This window comes from Neodiprion virginianus, chromosome 7, assembly GCF_021901495.1.
Source record: "Neodiprion virginianus isolate iyNeoVirg1 chromosome 7, iyNeoVirg1.1, whole genome shotgun sequence".
Classification (NCBI taxonomy): domain Eukaryota; kingdom Metazoa; phylum Arthropoda; class Insecta; order Hymenoptera; family Diprionidae; genus Neodiprion; species Neodiprion virginianus.
In genome coordinates, this window is record NC_060883.1 from 17,075,137 (window position 1) to 17,094,326 (window position 19,190).

Below are 19,190 nucleotides of genomic sequence, written 5' to 3' on the forward strand. Positions count from 1 at the left end.
ATCACTTTGTATTCTACACGCCATCTTTGCAATTTGTTGCAATCCCTCGCAATTTCTTCACTAGCTTCACGTTATCGTTGTGATCCTTGAAATTCTTGTAATTTTTATAATTTTCACAACCTTTCCAATCCCTTGTAATCTTCTGTAATACATTTGCATTTTTCACGTCATCTTTGCAATTCCCAAGGTCCTGGTAATATTTTTTTTATTTTCCAACCCCTTACAATATTTACAGACATTTTGTGATAAATGTAATCCGTTGTAATCCTTGCAAACTTCTTACAATCCTTATGAATTTTAAAACCTTTCGAATCCCTTGCATTCATTTTAATCAACGAAATTGTGCTTTGATATCTTTGCGATCTCTCTGACTAAATTTTAATCCCTTCAACCGACTCGTGATCTTTGTAATCGTAATCTCTATGCGCTATATTTACATAGTGATTAATCCTGGGGAGAAACAGAAACATGAGACAAATTCCAACAGATCAGGGTCGAGGTTAACCGGATGGACATAAAATGTCCCGGCTACATACGCGTAACTAGAGGCCTAATGCAATATTGGCGATACATCATGCGGAAAATTGCCTACCAGAGGTGAACGAGCATGACTTCTAGCGAGGCGTGTTCTCTTCCATTTACCGTAAACATCAGGGACACTCGAGCGGGATAATTACCTCTATAAGTTCACTTAACCGTTTCGGGGATGGCAAAATTGCGGTGTTAACAAACGTTTGTTTGCCGTTCGACGCATAAAATTCACTCATATTTTATTCTTTCCCAAAAAATTTACAGATTGGAATTTCAATATATACCTCGTTTTGTTGCTGGATCTTTGTACAATTTACATAAATTTTACGCATCGAGAAAAATTGCGTTTGGTCAAATTTTAAAAAGTGACCGTGTGAACGTGAAATAAAACTCGAACCTCGTTTGAAATATTTTTTGAAACGTGTTCTCTGGGAAGACGTTTATTTTTTAATCACGAAAAATATAAGCGATTCTTGGGGATTTTAGGCTCGTAAAATTCTCTCAACAAGTTTCTTTTGTCACGATTCTCTGTCATTGAGGTAGTCGAAACGACGAAATTATGTTGCCCGATTTTCATAAATTCACTTGAAGTATTCGATATGATTAATTGTAATAGTTGATAATAAGAGAACTTTTATTAAACTATTTCCTATCCTCTCGTAATTTGAATTATAACTAAAGTTTGTTTAAGAGTTCAAAATGCAACTGTTTTTAATCGTAACTATGGTTCCCCAAAAACTGGCACAAACGAAGATTATTATTCTGAAAGAGGGCAGTTTTTCAATTGTTCGAATCCAGGCTTAGCTCGGATTTATCAAATTTGTTACTTACACCTTTTTTTCTTTAACCCCCTCAATTTTGTATCGTAATATAGATTTACTACGGAGCTTTGAAACTTTTTCTATGAATTTAGGTTCTCTTTTAATTCGCCCTGCTACGTGCATTAGTCCTTCTTTCTATTGGCTTATTAAATTCACGATGTATGTAAAAATTGGGCTCCGAAACTCGTAAGCTTCCTGAATTCAGAGCTTTATTTTCAATATTAAGACGAAAAATACCGGGATGATATTTTATAAAATATCTAGAAATCGGTAAATTTGCTCAAAATCTCTGACGCTGATCTACGTCTTTGTGTAATTTCAATCTATACTCTGAATACGACATTTTTTTCACCGTTGTATTTCCCCTCGAGAATAACTCATTCGTAAGTAAGGTAGTATACCAAATACTTGTAAACGTAAGTCGATACCGATCGTTAAGAAATTAGACGTAATAACAGGTCTCAAGAATTCGGCTTACCATGCTCAGATTTTATCGGTAAAGATTTGCATACATATCCATAAAGTGTATAAAGCTCAAGTTGGCAATTAAGGTGGTCACTCCCAATAAAACGCCAAATCTTAGTTGAATTTCACGTTTTTTTTTTAAAGGGCAAGGAATGTATATATCTTTTCAGGGTCGTAGGCACTTTTTATTAGATAATTCTAGTTTTCAAAACGATTTTTCTCGCTTGAGAAAAGTGAATAATGGCGGATATATAACCTGTACACTTCACCACCTCCTAGGATTATTATCTGAAACGGTCTGTGCAGAAAATTGATTATTATGTGCATGTAGTGACTTGATGAACCAATAATATTGGAAAAATAATAATATTGGCTAAAGGAGAGACTGTAGAACAAAAAAGTTAATTGTTTTGGAAAAAATTTGAAACTTTGACCCAGCGAAAATCATGTTCATTTCGATCATTTTTTTTCGATCTTAGGTTCGTCGATTGGACATAAGTATCATAAAAACGTGCGCCAAATATGAGCTTGATCGGTAAAACAGTTTTTGAGTAATCGTGTAAACCGATTTTCAAATTATTGCAAACAAAAAAAAATGTCTCGAGGTGATCACGTTTAAAGTTTCGGCAAAGGAAAAACGTACGATTCTGTGACTTACCGACAAGTCAGCTATTTCAGCACCAAATAAAATAATAGTCCTTCAACTTCCTTCCTTTTCTATTTAATTTTTTGTTTTTTTAATTGTTAGTGAAAATTATCCAAAAAATTATGGTGGGATGAAAATTTGGACTTTCTAAAACTGGTTATTAATGGACCAGTATCATTTTGAAAATTCGTGGGACCACCAGGGATGAAGCTCTTTAAGATAAAAAAGTAATCAACAAAATCGGTCCATCCGTTAAGGCTTTAAACGCGAACAGGCGTTAAAAAAAAAAACGTATCATGTGACGAATTGATAATCTCCTCTCTTTGTGGATTCGGTAAAAAACGGAGAAACCTCTTAAAAAAATTGTCAACAATATTTTTTACACGAATAATAGTGAATGAATGTGATAAGAATCCGAGTAAATTCAACTAACAAGAGATAAGATATCAACATAATGTGGGAAAGGGTTTCATCATTACAACCTTCAAAATGATTACAGGGAAATTTCGATGAAATTTCTTTGAGGATGATTTTTTGAAATGACTATGAAAAATGTAATCAACGTATCCTTCCTACAAGATACAGATTACAGTAGAATGTGTACTGGAAAAAATTTCAATTTTGGTTATTCGGAATTCACTTAAATTCATTTCTATTACACGGTAGAAGTGCAGTCTTTTCGTGTAAAGGGTCGAAAAGTAACTGATTTTTTTTTTCTTTTTATGTCAAATCAAAGCACTCATGAAGAACAAAAAAATTAATGTTTAAACGTTTATTTTTATTTTCTTTACATTTGTTTCATAAGGTTGAAAATGACGTCGAAAAAAAAGAGACCTCACGGTGTATACACGATTGTGGCCGTAAATATTATCTAAAACAAAATTTGTAAAAACATGATTGATCGGTTTTAAAGTCGCCATCTTGCTATGGAGGTATTCCTTTTTTTCTCTTGTAACAAAATTGACAGAATCCCCGCGGTTACAACGAAAAGTATCGAATTTTGTAAATTTTTTCGACTGTTTTTCGTTAAAAAAGAATATCAAGATTTCACAAAAAAAAAAAAGTTTCCGAGACAAGATAAATAACGGCGTGAAGAGTCTCGTGTCCAAATTTTGAGAAGGATAGATTGAGAACTCTTTCTTTGCGAATGTACGCCGTTTTGAAAAACCACGTGTCGAGAAAACCGTTGGAAACAATGGTAAAAAAATAAAAACAAACGTTCAAAAATTTATTTTCTGTTCTTCGCGAGTGATTTGATTTGACATAAAAAAAAACCATACCGATTGGCTTATTTTAACCGTGGAAAAAAAAATCGCGCAAATCGGTTAATTTTCATGGGAAATAAAAAATTTGGGGAAATTTTTTAAACGGTTTTTTTGTCTCTTCCTAAGCTTCGGCTTAAGCGGGCCGGTCGAGGACTCATCCTTACCAAGTTTCCTCGCGTGACGCTTCTCGATACGTTCTTGTTTCCAAGGATCCTCTACTTTGCATACCTATATATTTCACTTGCACAGACTCACGATCATCGACCGGTCTCGCAATCAGAACCGCCAATTTACCCCTGAGTTTCGTATCTGCGTCTCCGATGGGAATTTCGTGGCAAATGATCATCAGGATTCGGCTCTGCCTCTCGATCTCTGGGGTCTTCTTCTCCCGTTAACCCTTCCGACCATGAAATTCATGTGCTTCTATTCGGTACTCCAGATTTTATGTCTATCACGAATCCACAAAAAACGAAGCAACAATTCCAAAGGCTATATTTATATTTTTCTTTATTATTTTTTTTAATCCCAAAAACATAACTCACAAATTGAATGTATAATAATCTAATGTATAAGGTTGAAATTGGTTAGTGTTGTCAAAAATCCATTGAAGAATAGAACAAGCCAATTTTTTAATTCAAATTGAACAAATTATACGCATTTGGTAATAAAAAAATACGTACGATAGTCTGACCCACCTTAGGCTAATAATTATTTAACTATTGCACTCAAAATTCACGACTTTCGATTAATTTTTATACCGAGGATACGGTTTTCTTCGGAAGTTTATCAGAAATTGAGTAGGTTTGACGGCCCAAATAGATATTTACTGTTTATTAATTTTGCTACGACATAGACGTACATCAGGTTTTTATCAAATTATTTTATTCCTAAGCCACGAAGATCCATTCAAAAGCACCAAAATAATATATACTCAATGAGTAAATACAAGCTCATAAGATATCGATGAAACTGAAACAGGTTTTTTCTTCCAGTATAGGTCAATTCAACATGATAAAAAAGTATTATGTTGAATTTGTAGAAAATGATCGCCGGAATGAAATAAGCCATCGTAGAGTGAAATCAAATCTACGAAATTTTTAACCATTTTTAAGTGGTTTCAAACAAGGCATCAATATTCAAGCCTTTGTTTGCGGTTCCAGTATTTAATGTTTCCGCATTTTGAAAGAGATCTTAGTGGCTTACGAACACGATAATTTGGTAAATACTCAATTCACGACTGACTAGTGATAAAATTTATAAAAAATATCAATTTTTGGCACATCAACTTCCTTAATTCAGTCACGAAATCTGAAATTCACTTTTTACATTTTTTCGATTGGAATTTATTTGATCATTTTCTTTTTGTCTTAAGGTCGTGTAGCAGTCCTACCCTTACCGACCGAGCAAACTCACCCTTCTCGTTTAACATAGGAAGAAAAATGGCGAGTTTTCTCGGTCGGTAAGGGTAGAACATTACACAAGACTAAGTTTTCTCCTCTACTCAATCGGTCATGCAACCTTCAATGGAAATGATACTCTTTTTTTGTTTTGATCATCTCTGATACTACACCGGGTTTGTGAAAAGAATACAGATGCTCGAGTGCAGTCATGCGGCCGCAGCTATGCCGAATATGGGTTCAATTGCACAATACACTCCGTACTTTGCAAGCCCAGCAATCCAATTACGACGTCGTCTCTATGCCTATGGCGTACCTGCCTGTCTGCATTCACTTCGGCTAACACACAAGAGATGGAAATTCAAGCTTTGCTAGTTCACCCCGAAGCATTCTATGGGTACTCGGGTCAACATACCGAGTTGAACACATGTGAGGAAATTATTTACCGAATGCACTCAAGTTAGCCGCAACTTCATTTTCAAGAGTTGCGTGTACAAAAATGCATGTCAAATTTTTATGTTATCGATATTGGCAAGATATTATAACTCAAAACTACGCGGTAAATGATTCATGTTCCGGTGTCGAGTTGATATTCTGCTGTAAGGGAGGTGTACCGGTTTTTGACACGTTTAAACCCAATTATTGACCCTTTTGTTTACCAAAATTATAAATTGACGGAAGAAATTGTAAATTTCTGGATGACTGAAACCGATTGCTGGAACGGGAGACACTGGAAATTTATTTTTCGGTGGTTTTAGAACTTAGGGTCAAACAGATACGGTCAAAAAGGGTCAATATTTGAGAAAGGGTTCAATAACCGATGCACTTACCTTAAATACGTTTCGAAACTTGGCGCAGGATCCGGTTGAAGTTTCAGTCTTGTTAGTGGAACTCAAGACTTGACCATTTCCGAAGTATCTGCGAAACTATTCGTGCCACCTTGATGAAATTTACGATGAAATTCAACGACTTGAGTGGCTTAACTGGCAATTGTTCCTCCTAAAATTCAGGAATCGATGAATACCGGATCCCTGGAATTGTTCTAGAGTCGTGCTTTTGGTAATTTGATTTTCACTCGCATCATCCTTCATTGTCGAATTCATTTAGTGCCGTCAAAAGTAAAGACGTAAAAAAATGCATGATTCTCCTTCCACTTTAAATTGTAACCTGAAATCGCACGAGTGTTTTATCGGGATGAATTTTTTTATTTATTTGTTGCATCCTTGTGTGATATTTCGTAATGCTTTTTTTGGAAAATTCGTTAGTTAAAATATAAAGACTCGAGTGAATTTTGTAATTTGCAACTTTTTGCAAAAAAATTGACATCGAAGGCATATGATTGGGTGATCTAGAAGGTTTTACGCGCGATGCTGTAACCCACGTAATTAATTTTTACACATGGATCGATCCACTAATTGTTTGCAAATAATATTCCAGGGTCGAAATTTTGGATTTACTGGAATATTAATATCTTAAATTTTATTACATACTAAGATGCGAACAGAATGATTTACGCATTTGAATTTTTTATACCATTCATATCGGAAAGAAGGTTATGTAAATCAATATTTTATTGATATAGAAACGTGTAGACTTTCGGACAGTGGAATTCGTTTTAGACTGGATACTTAAGAACCGTAAAAAAAAATACATGCTTCACATTTCCCAACTTTCATCTGTAATTTAACATTTTAATGTGAAAGCTTTCAGTTTTTTTATATGAAAGGCGCCTAATTTTGGAATATCTTAATCTTATTTGCATCTTTAGAACTATTTTTTTGCGGTAAATGTAAATGAAATGAAAATAATTCACCAAGACGAAATAAAATGGTATGCTTTATAGAAGCAATTCGAACAACGCACACTTAAAATACAAACAATTTAAAAAAAAAAAATAATTGTAAGCCGAACGTTCAGAATTCCAAAATTTTACATTCGCTTTCAATTTTTTGCCTTTATATTGTTAGTCATAGAGATCTCTAGAGATCGTCTAACGTCATCGATGATTTTACGAAAAATGTCAAATCCATTCGACTTTTTGAATAAAAATTATCCCGATTCCCTCAAATACAAGTCACACGTGAAATCATGCTTAAAGTACCTTAAGAGGATGCGATAGTCAGTCCTTACCGATTGAGTAAAACGTACACTTCTTTCGACTTTTATCAAAGCCAACGCATCACTGATGCAAAAAATGCCATAGTCAGAGCAATTCCAAATGCAATACCGAATAAAGGTGTAGGAAAATTTTTTGGTTTTACATGAAAACAACTCTAGGAAATGTATTGCTGCAATAAGTGGTAATTCAACAGTAAGAATACATTTGATGGCGTCATTGATGCTTAAACGATATTTTTTTTTGAATAATCTGGGGTATTTTCAGATCACCGTAATGCCTATGCTCCGATGATAATCAAAATAAGTGATATTCAACGCGGTCGGTAAGGACTCACTATTACATCCTCTTCGCGCGAAGGATGCGTAATTTTCTTCTCCATTCGCATTTCAAGGATAAGCAAACCTGCGCCGTTTACGTAACTATTGGAAAGTGTCCTCATGACATCAGAGTCTGGTTTTCGGCGCCATTTTATTACCACATAACCTAAGTTTTTAATCTTAATGGAGGTAAATCGTAATTCTTGCGTTATCAAATTCCTCACGTCACATAAATTAATGTAACATAACGAACAACATACCTATTCTACTGTACAAATGCGAAAAAACACGGTCAGTTGTCAGGCTGGTTGCATTGGTTTGATTTATTTCCACCAGATGACGCATTGCAAAGTGACAATCCCAGTAACGGGTCGTCCTCCAGGGCTGAAGGATTTCTGATCTTGAGGGCGCGTTGACGGAAGAGAAACAGTGGTGAGAGTCGAGTAGAGTCAGACATGCGCGAGAGTTTCGTAACGTGTACCTTCGAGTTTGCCTGTAATAATTCTGGCAGCTGGTGGTGCTGGTTCAGTACACATCCGATCTCTCGCGAGGCACGTCACAAATTCCTGTGCGGCAATCCCCGTGTGTGATTCTTTTGCTTTCGTTTGTACATCACTCATATCGACTGTATTTTATCTCAGAGAAATTTGGTTCTTCGTAAAAAAGCATCCCTTCTGCTCGACACGATGCATTAATTCACGGTTACATTACGCACGAAACGACAGACGAGGAAACGAATCTAAATATGCAAATACCAGTGGATTAATCAAAATACTGAAAACAAGTGTCAGTCACATTCAAGCGTATATCTAAATTCTTACTATACACCGAACTTTTCACTGAGAGAAATTTCATTTTCGCAAAGTTAGTAGAAAGTTTTAGCAAAACAGATATCGTCACAATAACGTTCCAATATTGTTGCTACTACGTGAAAATTTGATACAACTAGTAACTCTCTTAGCGTGATTAGAGTTCTTAGTACTACATTTTCTGGTAATTACAGTTTAATAATTTATTCAGTTTACTAAATTTCTTTCCAGACATTAAAGCCTTAAGAGCACTTCGTTGTTCAATAAGCTTCAAATTGTCGCAACAGTCATAAAAGAAACATAGTACGTAATACCTATAACTTATGGTGATTATATAAAAAAATAATACGGAACGATATTTTTCGGTTATGACCATGAATGAGAATAGTTAGAAGAAACTTTACAAGAACGGCGACCGCAGCTAGAAATTTATCTCGGTGTAAAACAGAAAAACTCGACGACGACGATCTAAATGAATCGATGTGAAAAGTTGAACGGTTTGTAAAACTTCCGGCGGACGCTGCACGAAATAAACACAAAGTAATTAACCTGGAACGGAAATGAATACGCGGGGCAAAAGTTGGCTCAAACTATCCGAAAGTTCGGGATCTGAATCAAGTTGGGGCAGTTTATTCGAGTCCGATTTTAGGGAGGAATACTTGGGGCGAGATTGAACGACGACCAAGACGAAGGCCAATCGACTTGTGGTTCGTGCAGATTTTACGCTGCTGCCGCGAGACTTGAAAATGTTCCTAATGACAGACGCTCATGGTGCAGAGCCCTGCTTGATCTACACCTTTATTTACGGATGCCGATTCAATAGATAATGACGGAATCGCCAACTCCTTCCAGCGTTCGTACCGCCGTCGAGGACAAAACCGACCGAACAATCGCTCTGGTAAATTGATCGGTTAATCACTATCATCCTGATACTTTTTTTCATAAAGGATGAGTCTGCAGAATCAGTAATTAAGAAAATAGGAGATATCGTTCATCGCAAAATTAGTCTAGTCAAAATATGGCTGCATTTTTGAGCATAGGGAATTCCAATCGTCAGGAATTCAAGACTGAAGTCATTTTTCAGCTGCATGGCCGGAGTTTCGAGAAAACAGTATAACTTGATGTTTTTTGTTGGCGCTTTCCTGAAAAACTGATATCGTTAGATGGAAAATCACACGACCATCGTGCAAAGCGGAAAATTCGACATTACATGTCCTGACATGTCCGAAGCGGTGTCAGATTAACAAATTAGGAAAGAAGAAATTCTACTTATCGACGGCATTTGGGGAATTTTTGTGAGATAATTTAATAATTAAGAAGAAAGAAATTCTATTTATCGACGGCATTTGGGGAATTTTTGTGACGTGATTTCTTTTTTCTTAATTTGTCAAATCCAGCTCCGTTTTCGATGTATGAGGGCATAATTCGATGTACAATTCTCCACTCTGCACAACGGTCAAATCATTTTTCACCCATCGAGAGCAGTTTTTGAGGAAAACGCAAAAAATATCAAATTTTGACACTTTCTCGAAACTTCGGTTATGCGACTCAAAAATGAACTCAAATTGAAGTTCCTCCGGGTCGAGAACCTTTGTAGACAAAAATGCAGCCATGTCCCGAATACTTTTAATTCAGACCTATTTTGACTGATTGTGAACTATATCTCCAGCAACGTCATGTGGCCCAGTCATACCGAAGATGATTTAAACAACACCCCTAATCACATAAATTACCACGAACAAGTTCGAATAAATAAAATTTAAATATCAACAATTTGAGCGTTGGTGTTATAACTATAATACATAGAATGTTTAAGATCTAGTTTTTTCGCTCCGATCTGATTTGGCTCATTTCACTCATCGATCAGATCTCCATAATTTTTCTGATAACCATTCGACAAATCTCGCATTATGTAGTATAATATTTATAACGAACAAATGTAATTATTGACAAACATCCGTTGTACCATACTTACACAGACCTGTTGTTATTCGGTCCGAAAATAATTGTTTGCAAACTTTTTCACAGAAGATTTCTGGAGATTTCTACGATGAAAAAAGAGCCCAAAACGTTATAATCAAATCGAAAACATCAGTCTCATAACTTCAAACCTTCCAATTATAAAATCTATTCTCTAATTGTTGATATCGTAGCTTGTGTTGATTGAATTTGCTTGATGTCGTTTCATTTTGAGAAACGCTTTTTTTTTCTTCTCGTAACTTTTGCATCAGATAATCCATCGTTGATATTAATTTTGGACTATAAAAGCAAAATATATTCAGGATATGAAAAATGTTATGAATTATTGTTAGAAGTTTTCTAACGCTTGAATTATTCATACTAGTCGTAATCCACGTGGGAATCGAAGTAATGCAATTTTACACCCGAGTATTGAAAGTTGGGCTCAAAGTTCTGATCGAATTTTTTGTTAACAATTTTCCCAGCCGCATTACCCGGCAAAATATTTTTCCCGAAATTTCGAATCGAAAAATATCGTCGATGTACAGCTGAAAAGAATTCTCGATACATTTTTTGTGAGAAATTATCGTAAGAGAAAACTCGTACCAAGTTTTAATGCGAATCAGTAAATTTTATTACATTTTTCATATTTTCTTCGCCATATTTTTGGTAACAAATAAAAAAAGTTACAATTATACAATGCGATCTTGAAATCTGAAAAATTTATACACCAAACCAGTTTCGTGAATATTTTTTTCATCGACGAATTCATCACATCGCAAAGCGTCCTCGAGACCCGTATAATTATTATACATTGTTAAGGAGCTTCTTGAATATAAAATCAATACTTTGTTATTAATTTCATTAAGATATAGTTATACTGTGTTCATCAGTTATTTATCAAATCAACGTATAATCAAAGCTTCGACGATTTTCCTGAAGATAAAAAATTAAAAATACTTTAATTATGAACTTGCAAGTTTGAATATTAATTATTCATTTCAAATTGCTTTGAAATTGTGAAAAAATCAAGTATATTCGTTTTATTAGACTCTGCCGTACCCAATTTTATCCAGAAAACTGTTTTTCACAATCCTTATTTTCAACGTTGAACCGATACTGATGTAAATTACGAAAAATTCAAAAATTATTTCAACGAATTTGTGAGCTATCGTTATTTAAACATCGCGCTGCTACGAGAAAGTTTTGCATTTCGTATATTTACCAGAACGTTCTGGTAAAATGGATATCTTTACAACAACGGTTCAAATATTGTTGGAATTACAAGAAAACATTGAACAAGTAACTATTCGGTATGATTACAATTGTCAGTCCCACATTTTTTTCAGTCAAATAAGGTTCGCTTGACATCAATTTATTGTTGCACCAAATTATCGCCATAGTCACGAGAAAATATAATACGAGTGACCACGATCGTGAAGAATATAAGGCATCCTAGATTTTCATGTAACAGCGAGATAATTAATTTTCATTTTGTATCTAGAAATGTATTTTTCGGCTGAGGTAAAAAACAATTAAAGGACACTGTGCAGCAACTACTGTTGAAAAATTTTCGTTGCGTTGAGTAAAATCGAATAAATCTCAGCCAAGATTTTTCGTTCGTTTAGAAGTTTAAAATAAAATTCGACGTACCAGTCGACTCTAGAGTTTTTAAGGAAAATTTATTCCACTCCTGGAAAAATCATCGCAGCACGCAAATAAATTAAAAATTTTTTTTAGGCAAACAGTCACACGATGTTTGATCAGCAAAGTGAATGAGATCTTATTTTCAATTATTTTTCGTACCCTGTGTTAAATACTCGTTGAAGAGTTGAGGATATTTTCATCCTTAAAAAGCATGCTTTTTTCTTTTTACGCGGTTCTTACAGCACCTTAAAGACACCCCTCCAGATTGTACTTGGCCTGTTTAAACCTTCGGACGAGTTTATAAACGTTCATAAATCTTCCTTCTACGGTAGCTATAAAGCCTGTATTATAAAAATATACTATTCGAGGGTTATACTCGAGCGATTCATACAAGCGAAAAACCAATTCTGGAAATTTATTATCGTCTTTTATAATCTCCGCGCTAATAATAACTTGCCCAGACGCGTGCTGATGGCGAATTAATAATTCTGGCATCATCTACAGTGCCTTGTTTATCATGTTATATAATATGCATGTAAATATAGGTCAGCTTAATTTATCCATTTTGAACAAGTGGTAGAAAAAATCCTAACTTTTTTTATATTAATAAAAACCTTTTAGAATATTTCTAACCGAATAATCTCTTCACAAAATGATAAACTCTTATTTTCGTAAATAACGAAGATTTGCTTGATAGAATTAAAATGAAGCTATTAGATATGGGCATAAAAAAAATCGATGATTATTGTTTGACAACGAAATGACTCGTTTTTGTCCAAATTCCAAGTTGATCGATCGTTGCTGTGATTTCAAATATCGATGTCGCTAATTCTCGAGCAAAACAAAACATCGATCGTACATGAACAGATCGTATTACGTAAAATTTCACGTCGATGTTTCGAGTTTGGTCCAACAATTTGAGAATGATTGAAAAAATCTACGCCATGAGAAATGGAATATTTGATTGTTGGCGCTTGTCGAAATTGCAAATAACTTTCTTCGACATTGAAATTCAATAAATTGAACAAATTTTTCGGCCGTGCAATATTCTTCAATTTTTCTAAGCACATTAAATGCAAGTAAAGATTTTCATCGTACCGCCAATTAGGGTCTTAAAAACGAGTGCTTAAAATTAAGTCGCTCCGAGTCTGAGTCACGCGAGATGAACACGAGACAGAAAAACAGCCAGCATACTGCGGTATAAAATAGAGAATATAATGCAGCCACCCTCCCCGCATCGCTGCAGTCCTTTCGGTATTAAAATGTGCAAAGAATTTCTGCGCGGTCATTCCGCGCTTCAGAATTCAAGGAGAACATTTGACCCGATTAAAACTTTTCAGACATCAACCTCATGCCGGTCTCTTTTTATTTCAGGAAGTCAGGTTGAAAAACAGCCGAGAGATTTGAATGTTAAGTTGAGATTTAAAGAGGTTGTACGGTTTAAACTCAATATTTATTTGCTTGTTTGTTTTAGGTGAATTTCAGTGGTTATCAATTTAGAAAATTTGTAATATATGTCGATTTATCGAGAAACGCTACAAAATGAGAAACTGAAATTATAAACGCAAGATCTTCGGTCGAGGCTTTTCGCTTCTAACTGCTTTGAAATAGCGAGAAATTTAATAGAATCGTTCAATTCCACTTCACCATTGCTTATTTAATTGTTCGTATAATTGTGTTTCACTAATTCACTGAAATGAAAAATATAATTCCATGAAAATTTAAAAAATGAAAATACAAAAGTTAATCGGCGTAGTCATCATTATTTAGAAAACCTCTGAATCAAAACATGCAATTCGTCATATTTTTGATCGTTCTATCTTATTTAAGAGTGTATCAGGCGTAAAGTCCAAGCAAAAAGTTTTGAATACGAATTACGGAAACTGTGATCTTGATTTAAAAAGCAATTAAAAATTGCAACAGTTAAGTTTCATTTTTTCGTAAATCAATCCCACATAAATTTCCTGACATCGATTTTGAGTAAATGAAATATTCTTTGAAAAGAAACTCTACAGTTTATTGCATCAAAACTGTGTATCGATTTTACAAGTTCTTTTTGACCAATTTAAGGCTCAATAAAAATACAGATTCGAATAATTTATCGGTAATCAACAATCACGAACAAAACGAATCTTGACAAATTTTGAGTCTGGTTTCTAGATACCAAATTTTGATTTCTTCCACGCTACTAATAAAAGAAATAACTGTTTCATCGAATGAAGTTTGCTATCGTAGAAACCAGAACTATATTTCGGATTATAAGAAAAATTACCTACTTTCTCAAACATTGATTAAAAATAACAGTTAAACAAACTTCAGTTTTGCATTTAAATCACTTTTATTAAAAAATAATAATTGAGTACGGGTCGGAGAAAAAAAAAATAAATAAATTCCGCGTGAGTTTATATTTAAATAAATAAAGTTTGATTCTATACATCGAATAATAACCAAAATCTCAATTTATTGCTTATCAAGTTTGCTTTTCTCTTCGTTACGTTGATCAATAAGTCTTGAACTTTACGGTCATATCTACGAACCAACAACTTGAAGACTCTTGAAAAATTGCACTCTTTTAGTATTTACTTCGTAATTTTTCACATTGGACGATGATTTGACCGGACTGTACACCCGATACATTCTTAGATGTGAAGGAAGATGAGAAAAAAAATTGGATCAGCAGATGGATAAATTGATTTGGCAGCGAAGCGACGGTTTCTGTCCGATGGGTCCGATTACAAGTGCAGCGCAAGCCAGATCCCAACCCCCCTCCATCCCCCAACCGTCACCTATATACGCAATCAGTTGATGGTTCGGAAATTGTCTTTTCGAATGAATTAATTGAAATATTCGACAGGCCCGCCAATCGCATGCCGCATGCAAGACAGCGAGTTACAGTTTAACCCTTTTACGCACACGTTATTCTGCTCAGCCAATTTCTATAACCGGATAGTATTCTGTGATTTTTGGGGTCATCGATTACGAGTCTGAAATCAGATTTCAAATATTCAAGATGGTGGAATCAATATGGCGGACGAAAATTTCAAATCTCATCGAATACGGTCAGAAGACTCTATGCAGGGGTTTTCGGGGTCACTGATTGGATTCGCCGTAATGAATTTTCAAAATCCGATTTCAGATTCGTAATCAGCAACCGCGAAAACCCCTAGTCAGTGTTTTTTTTCTCCGGATTCGATGAAATTTGAAATATTCGTCCGCCATATTGAATCCGCCATCTTGAATTTTTAAAATCCCATTTTAGATTCGCAATCAGCCACCCTAAAAACTTGTGTCAAATATCGGAAATAGCAAAAAACTGCAAAGAAATATGCTGCAAAGTTCTTTAAATGTACAAAAAGTAGATTTAAACTTGGTGGTGAAGAATACTTATCGCTATTGGTCGAAGGGTTAAAAACAATCATGAGAGAGCTAATGACGAACGTATTCATGTTTCCTATGTCCCTTGGACTCTTTATATTTGACACATGTATTTGTTTTCTTTTAAAAACCGAATGACACTTGTTTTACTTCACTTCAAAGTGGAGGATAACTTGTTACTGAAGTATGAAAATTTATTATATAGTTTGTAATGGCGAGTAGGGTGTTCAAAATATTTCTTTCAACCCAACGCGGTTAAAGTGCGAAAAAATTTATTTATAGAATTTGTGCAAACATGCTCTTTCGACTCACCCAACACGCAAACTGATCACGCCGTAAAAAATCTCAAACAAGATCCTTCGTCGCAGATTAAACATTTTATGTCGGTAGTGTGAAAAAATAGTCAAACTGATGTGCTTAGACCAAAAATTGAGAAAAAACATGTAGTAATAATTTTTTCGAAATCTGAAAAAGTTTTAGACCTTATCAACTGTCTTTTTTATAGTAATTTTCGTTTCGACAAATCTAAAATCCTTGCAAACCTAATTTTTGAACGCATCACAAGTTTCGAACATGTTCTCATCCGCCGTATAGAATTTTATGTTCGAATTATTCGATGTTTTCAGATCAGTTACGTTACCAGGGATAGAAAAAACTTGGGGAAAGTGATTTTTGTAAAATTAGCTGAAACATTTTCGTAATTCAGAGTCTTACAATTTTGTAATCAGATTCATGACTAGTTCTGTCAATTCAAGTATCGACAATAATCTGTTTCAAAGTTCAATTAAAAAATACCAAGTATTTTTACAGCCACGCAAATATCTGAAATATGCATAAAAATTGATCAATTTTCATTTGCAATCCGTTTATTCTGTTCACGTTAGTAGTTTCTCATACGGTTTAAAGGATGAAATAGAAAATCCTGAGGCATTCTCATCAATTTCAATATCGCATCGAGAGAAATTTCTAGTTGTGGTTGCTAAACAGTCTTTGACTGTTTTTATTTTTCGTAAAAACCGAAAAGTATAATTCTGTGCACCGAATAAAAAAGAAGGAACTTATCACATTGTCTTTATGTTGATTTAACGTTGAAATAAGCGGAAAATGTATAAAATATATTCATCGTAAACATCAGCATTCTAGTACTATAAACGGCCACTAGGCGGTGAACTTTCTCGCTACAGAAGTAGCTTCAGAGATATTTGTAAAACCGGGTAGTCGGCTACGAAAACAGAGACGGATAACGTAGGTCAAATTTTTCATCAGACTTACTACACCCGAAGAAACCATAATACCAAGTTTCGAGTCATCGAAACTGGTATTGACGACAAATGAACAAGAAATATTGATACATGTGCAATTTATTTCCCTGCACAGACATCAATAAGTATCCGGGTTCTACCCATAAAATTTTGAGTCGACCGAATTATTAATGATAACATTCGAAGTGTGACTTTTGTGCGCTTGAATAACTCTAATGCTCATACATGAGTCAATGCAAGAAATTTTTGTAACAACAAAATTCATTTCCTGCTTCAATCATTGAACTTACGACTTGACAAAAAACATGGATTAGAACAAGGTTAACTTGCTTCGATACACCATTTTCATATTTTTGAATCAAAACGGTTCGAGGTGCCTTCAATCAATTTTTCAGTCATTGGAATCATACATTTTTTTTCATACAAAATTCACATCCTTGGAAAGAACTCAAGCCGTATTATCTTGAATAAATTGATTGCTAGCATCATCATCGAAAGATCTGATTTAATTCTTGTATCAAGTTCTCGCAAGTATTTTGTCCGACAAAAGCATCTCGTTGAATTAAGTAAGTTATTTGCGTTCGCCGCATTTGACTATAGGATTTATCAAACGAACATCACTTGACTCAGATCATCCTTCCTCTCGATGTAGAATTTTCTAACAATAAAAACAACTGAAATTCTTCTCAGTAACTTCGTGAGGAGTTACAAAAATCAGATAATTCACTCCAGTCAGGCGTGACGTCGTATTTCAAGCTGCGGTGCCGACTCGAGGGAAAAGGGAGAAAGAAGGAAAAGGGAAAATCCTCCGGGGGATATGTCGGAGACATTGGCGGTCGAAAAAGGCATGAAGTATACGTTCGCCTATAGCCGAAGAACCCGTTTCAAGGCATTTATTTTTTCCATCTCTTCCGTCTTTTCTTTCCTTGCCATTCCTCTTCTACCGCTTCGTCTTCGTTTCCATCTTACTTCCTGTTATATTTATTCTACCTCTCCCTCGTTCACCTCTCAACGTACAAACTTCGCACTGTATTTTTGTTACTAAGCGTTATAAGGACTCCACGAAAATAAAAGGAGATCCTGTCTACCTGCTGCTCACCTCACTTGCCTACGTGCCACTGCTGGTGCAACACGTATTTTAATATAAAGGGGCACGCGGATACCACAGTTACCGAAAACTGCTGGCTGGATGAATAAACGGGGATTGAAGAGGAGAACGGTCAGGAATAAATCGAAAGCTTTCGTCGTTTACTCAGTATAAAATACGTAGGACAATGTTGACTCCTTGGCAGTCATGTGGAAATAAGATTTTCGTGCCACTTTTGTGTTGGAAAAAAAAATTTGATGGAGTCATCCTGTAATTTAGCGACATCAAAAACGACGATTTGCCAAATTATAGTTAAATCGATCCGGTGAAAACATAGTTTTTTTTTTCCAATACTCACACAAAAGTGGCAAGACTTTTTTCTGCCCGTACGTGTGTCGCTGATAGTCAAGGGGTTGAATGATAATTCATCAGACTGTTTCAACTTGGGATGATATTTTTTATTGGAACAAAGTTTGAACATTAGATTTTTTTCGCACAAATATCGTCCTGCAGTATAGAATTTTTATCTTAATTCTAAGCGGAAAAGTACCCGAGATTTACCTCACTGATTATCGTCATTCTGTGATATGTTACAGTGCATCAAAAAACATTGAACACGTATTTTTTATATGCTAATTTGGCATTTCACGGGGTAAAAACTACGCCAAATTTTTACCCCCCCGAAAATCAATTTTTAAGGATTTCTCGGTAATAATGCAGAATTAATTGATTTAAAAATAAGGATTGCATCACTTATTTTTGAGGGGTATACTTATAAGTATAATGTTAGAGATGAAGTCAGTTCAACCGTGAAATCGTTCTACTGACATGAGTATCAAAGGAAGATCAATAAATCAATCAAAGTTAATATAGTACAGTGAATTACTCACAAATTTTTCAACTTCATTTTTCCACAAAAATATTTACGTACATATTATATGCTGTTACTTGAAATGTAATGGATTGACGTACAGTCCAGGTAAAAAGCTAATACAGCGAAGAAATGATAAGATCGAGGTTTAAAAGTGGAAGCGAATTTAGTTCGCAATTTTATATACCAAAACAGTTTATACTTCTAAACGTTATTTTCAAAGTGAAAGTGAATTGAGTTCAACTGCGTGTACTGTAAAAACTGTCTTTTTGTAACACGGAGAAAAATTTTAAATTGTAAATTCCAGCTGTACATAAAGTTCGGGTCTAAGGAATTTTAATATGATCGCATTAACGTTCGATTTTACATACGACGAAGCAGCTACCAGAAATGATTTCAAAAATATTAGAATTAGCCACAGTTGCGTTTTTTATTTTTTTTTTTTTTTATTTCACTCAGCTAAAAATAAACGATGCATCGATTAAACCAGTCCAACAATCAATATTCAATATTAATCGATTGATGGATTATTTCGTATTTTTTTTTTCTTTTTTTTTTTTGAAACGGCGCATTCGAAACCGAAATTTCGTATATTCCAATATGGAGTCTCAATAACGGA

At 34.6% G+C, this 19,190-nt stretch overlaps 2 protein-coding genes across 4 annotated transcripts in view; both read left to right on the plus strand.

Annotated features, from left to right (window-relative positions):
- The window catches only part of LOC124308489 (uncharacterized), a 105,954-nt gene extending 91,176 nt beyond the window's left edge, over positions 1 to 14,778 (plus strand). The window contains exon 15 of the mRNA XM_046771241.1: positions 14,553 to 14,778. The gene's annotated coding sequence lies outside the window, so the exon portion shown is untranslated. The remainder of the gene's footprint in view (positions 1 to 14,552) is intronic.
- LOC124308492 (uncharacterized) overlaps positions 1 to 19,190 on the plus strand; it is a 32,273-nt gene that overhangs the window by 1,080 nt on the left and 12,003 nt on the right. Inside the window, exons 1-2 of one of the 3 annotated variants that reach the window (XM_046771247.1) lie at positions 8,099 to 8,425; positions 8,819 to 9,268. The exons of 1 other annotated variant lie outside the window; for it this stretch is intronic. In XM_046771247.1, coding sequence (XP_046627203.1) covers positions 9,197 to 9,268 — 72 coding nt within the window. In that variant the 5' untranslated portion in view covers positions 8,099 to 8,425; positions 8,819 to 9,196. Of the gene's footprint in view, positions 1 to 8,098; positions 8,426 to 8,601; positions 9,269 to 19,190 lie in introns of those variants that run through there. One more of the 3 variants, XM_046771246.1, reaches the window with a different exon arrangement.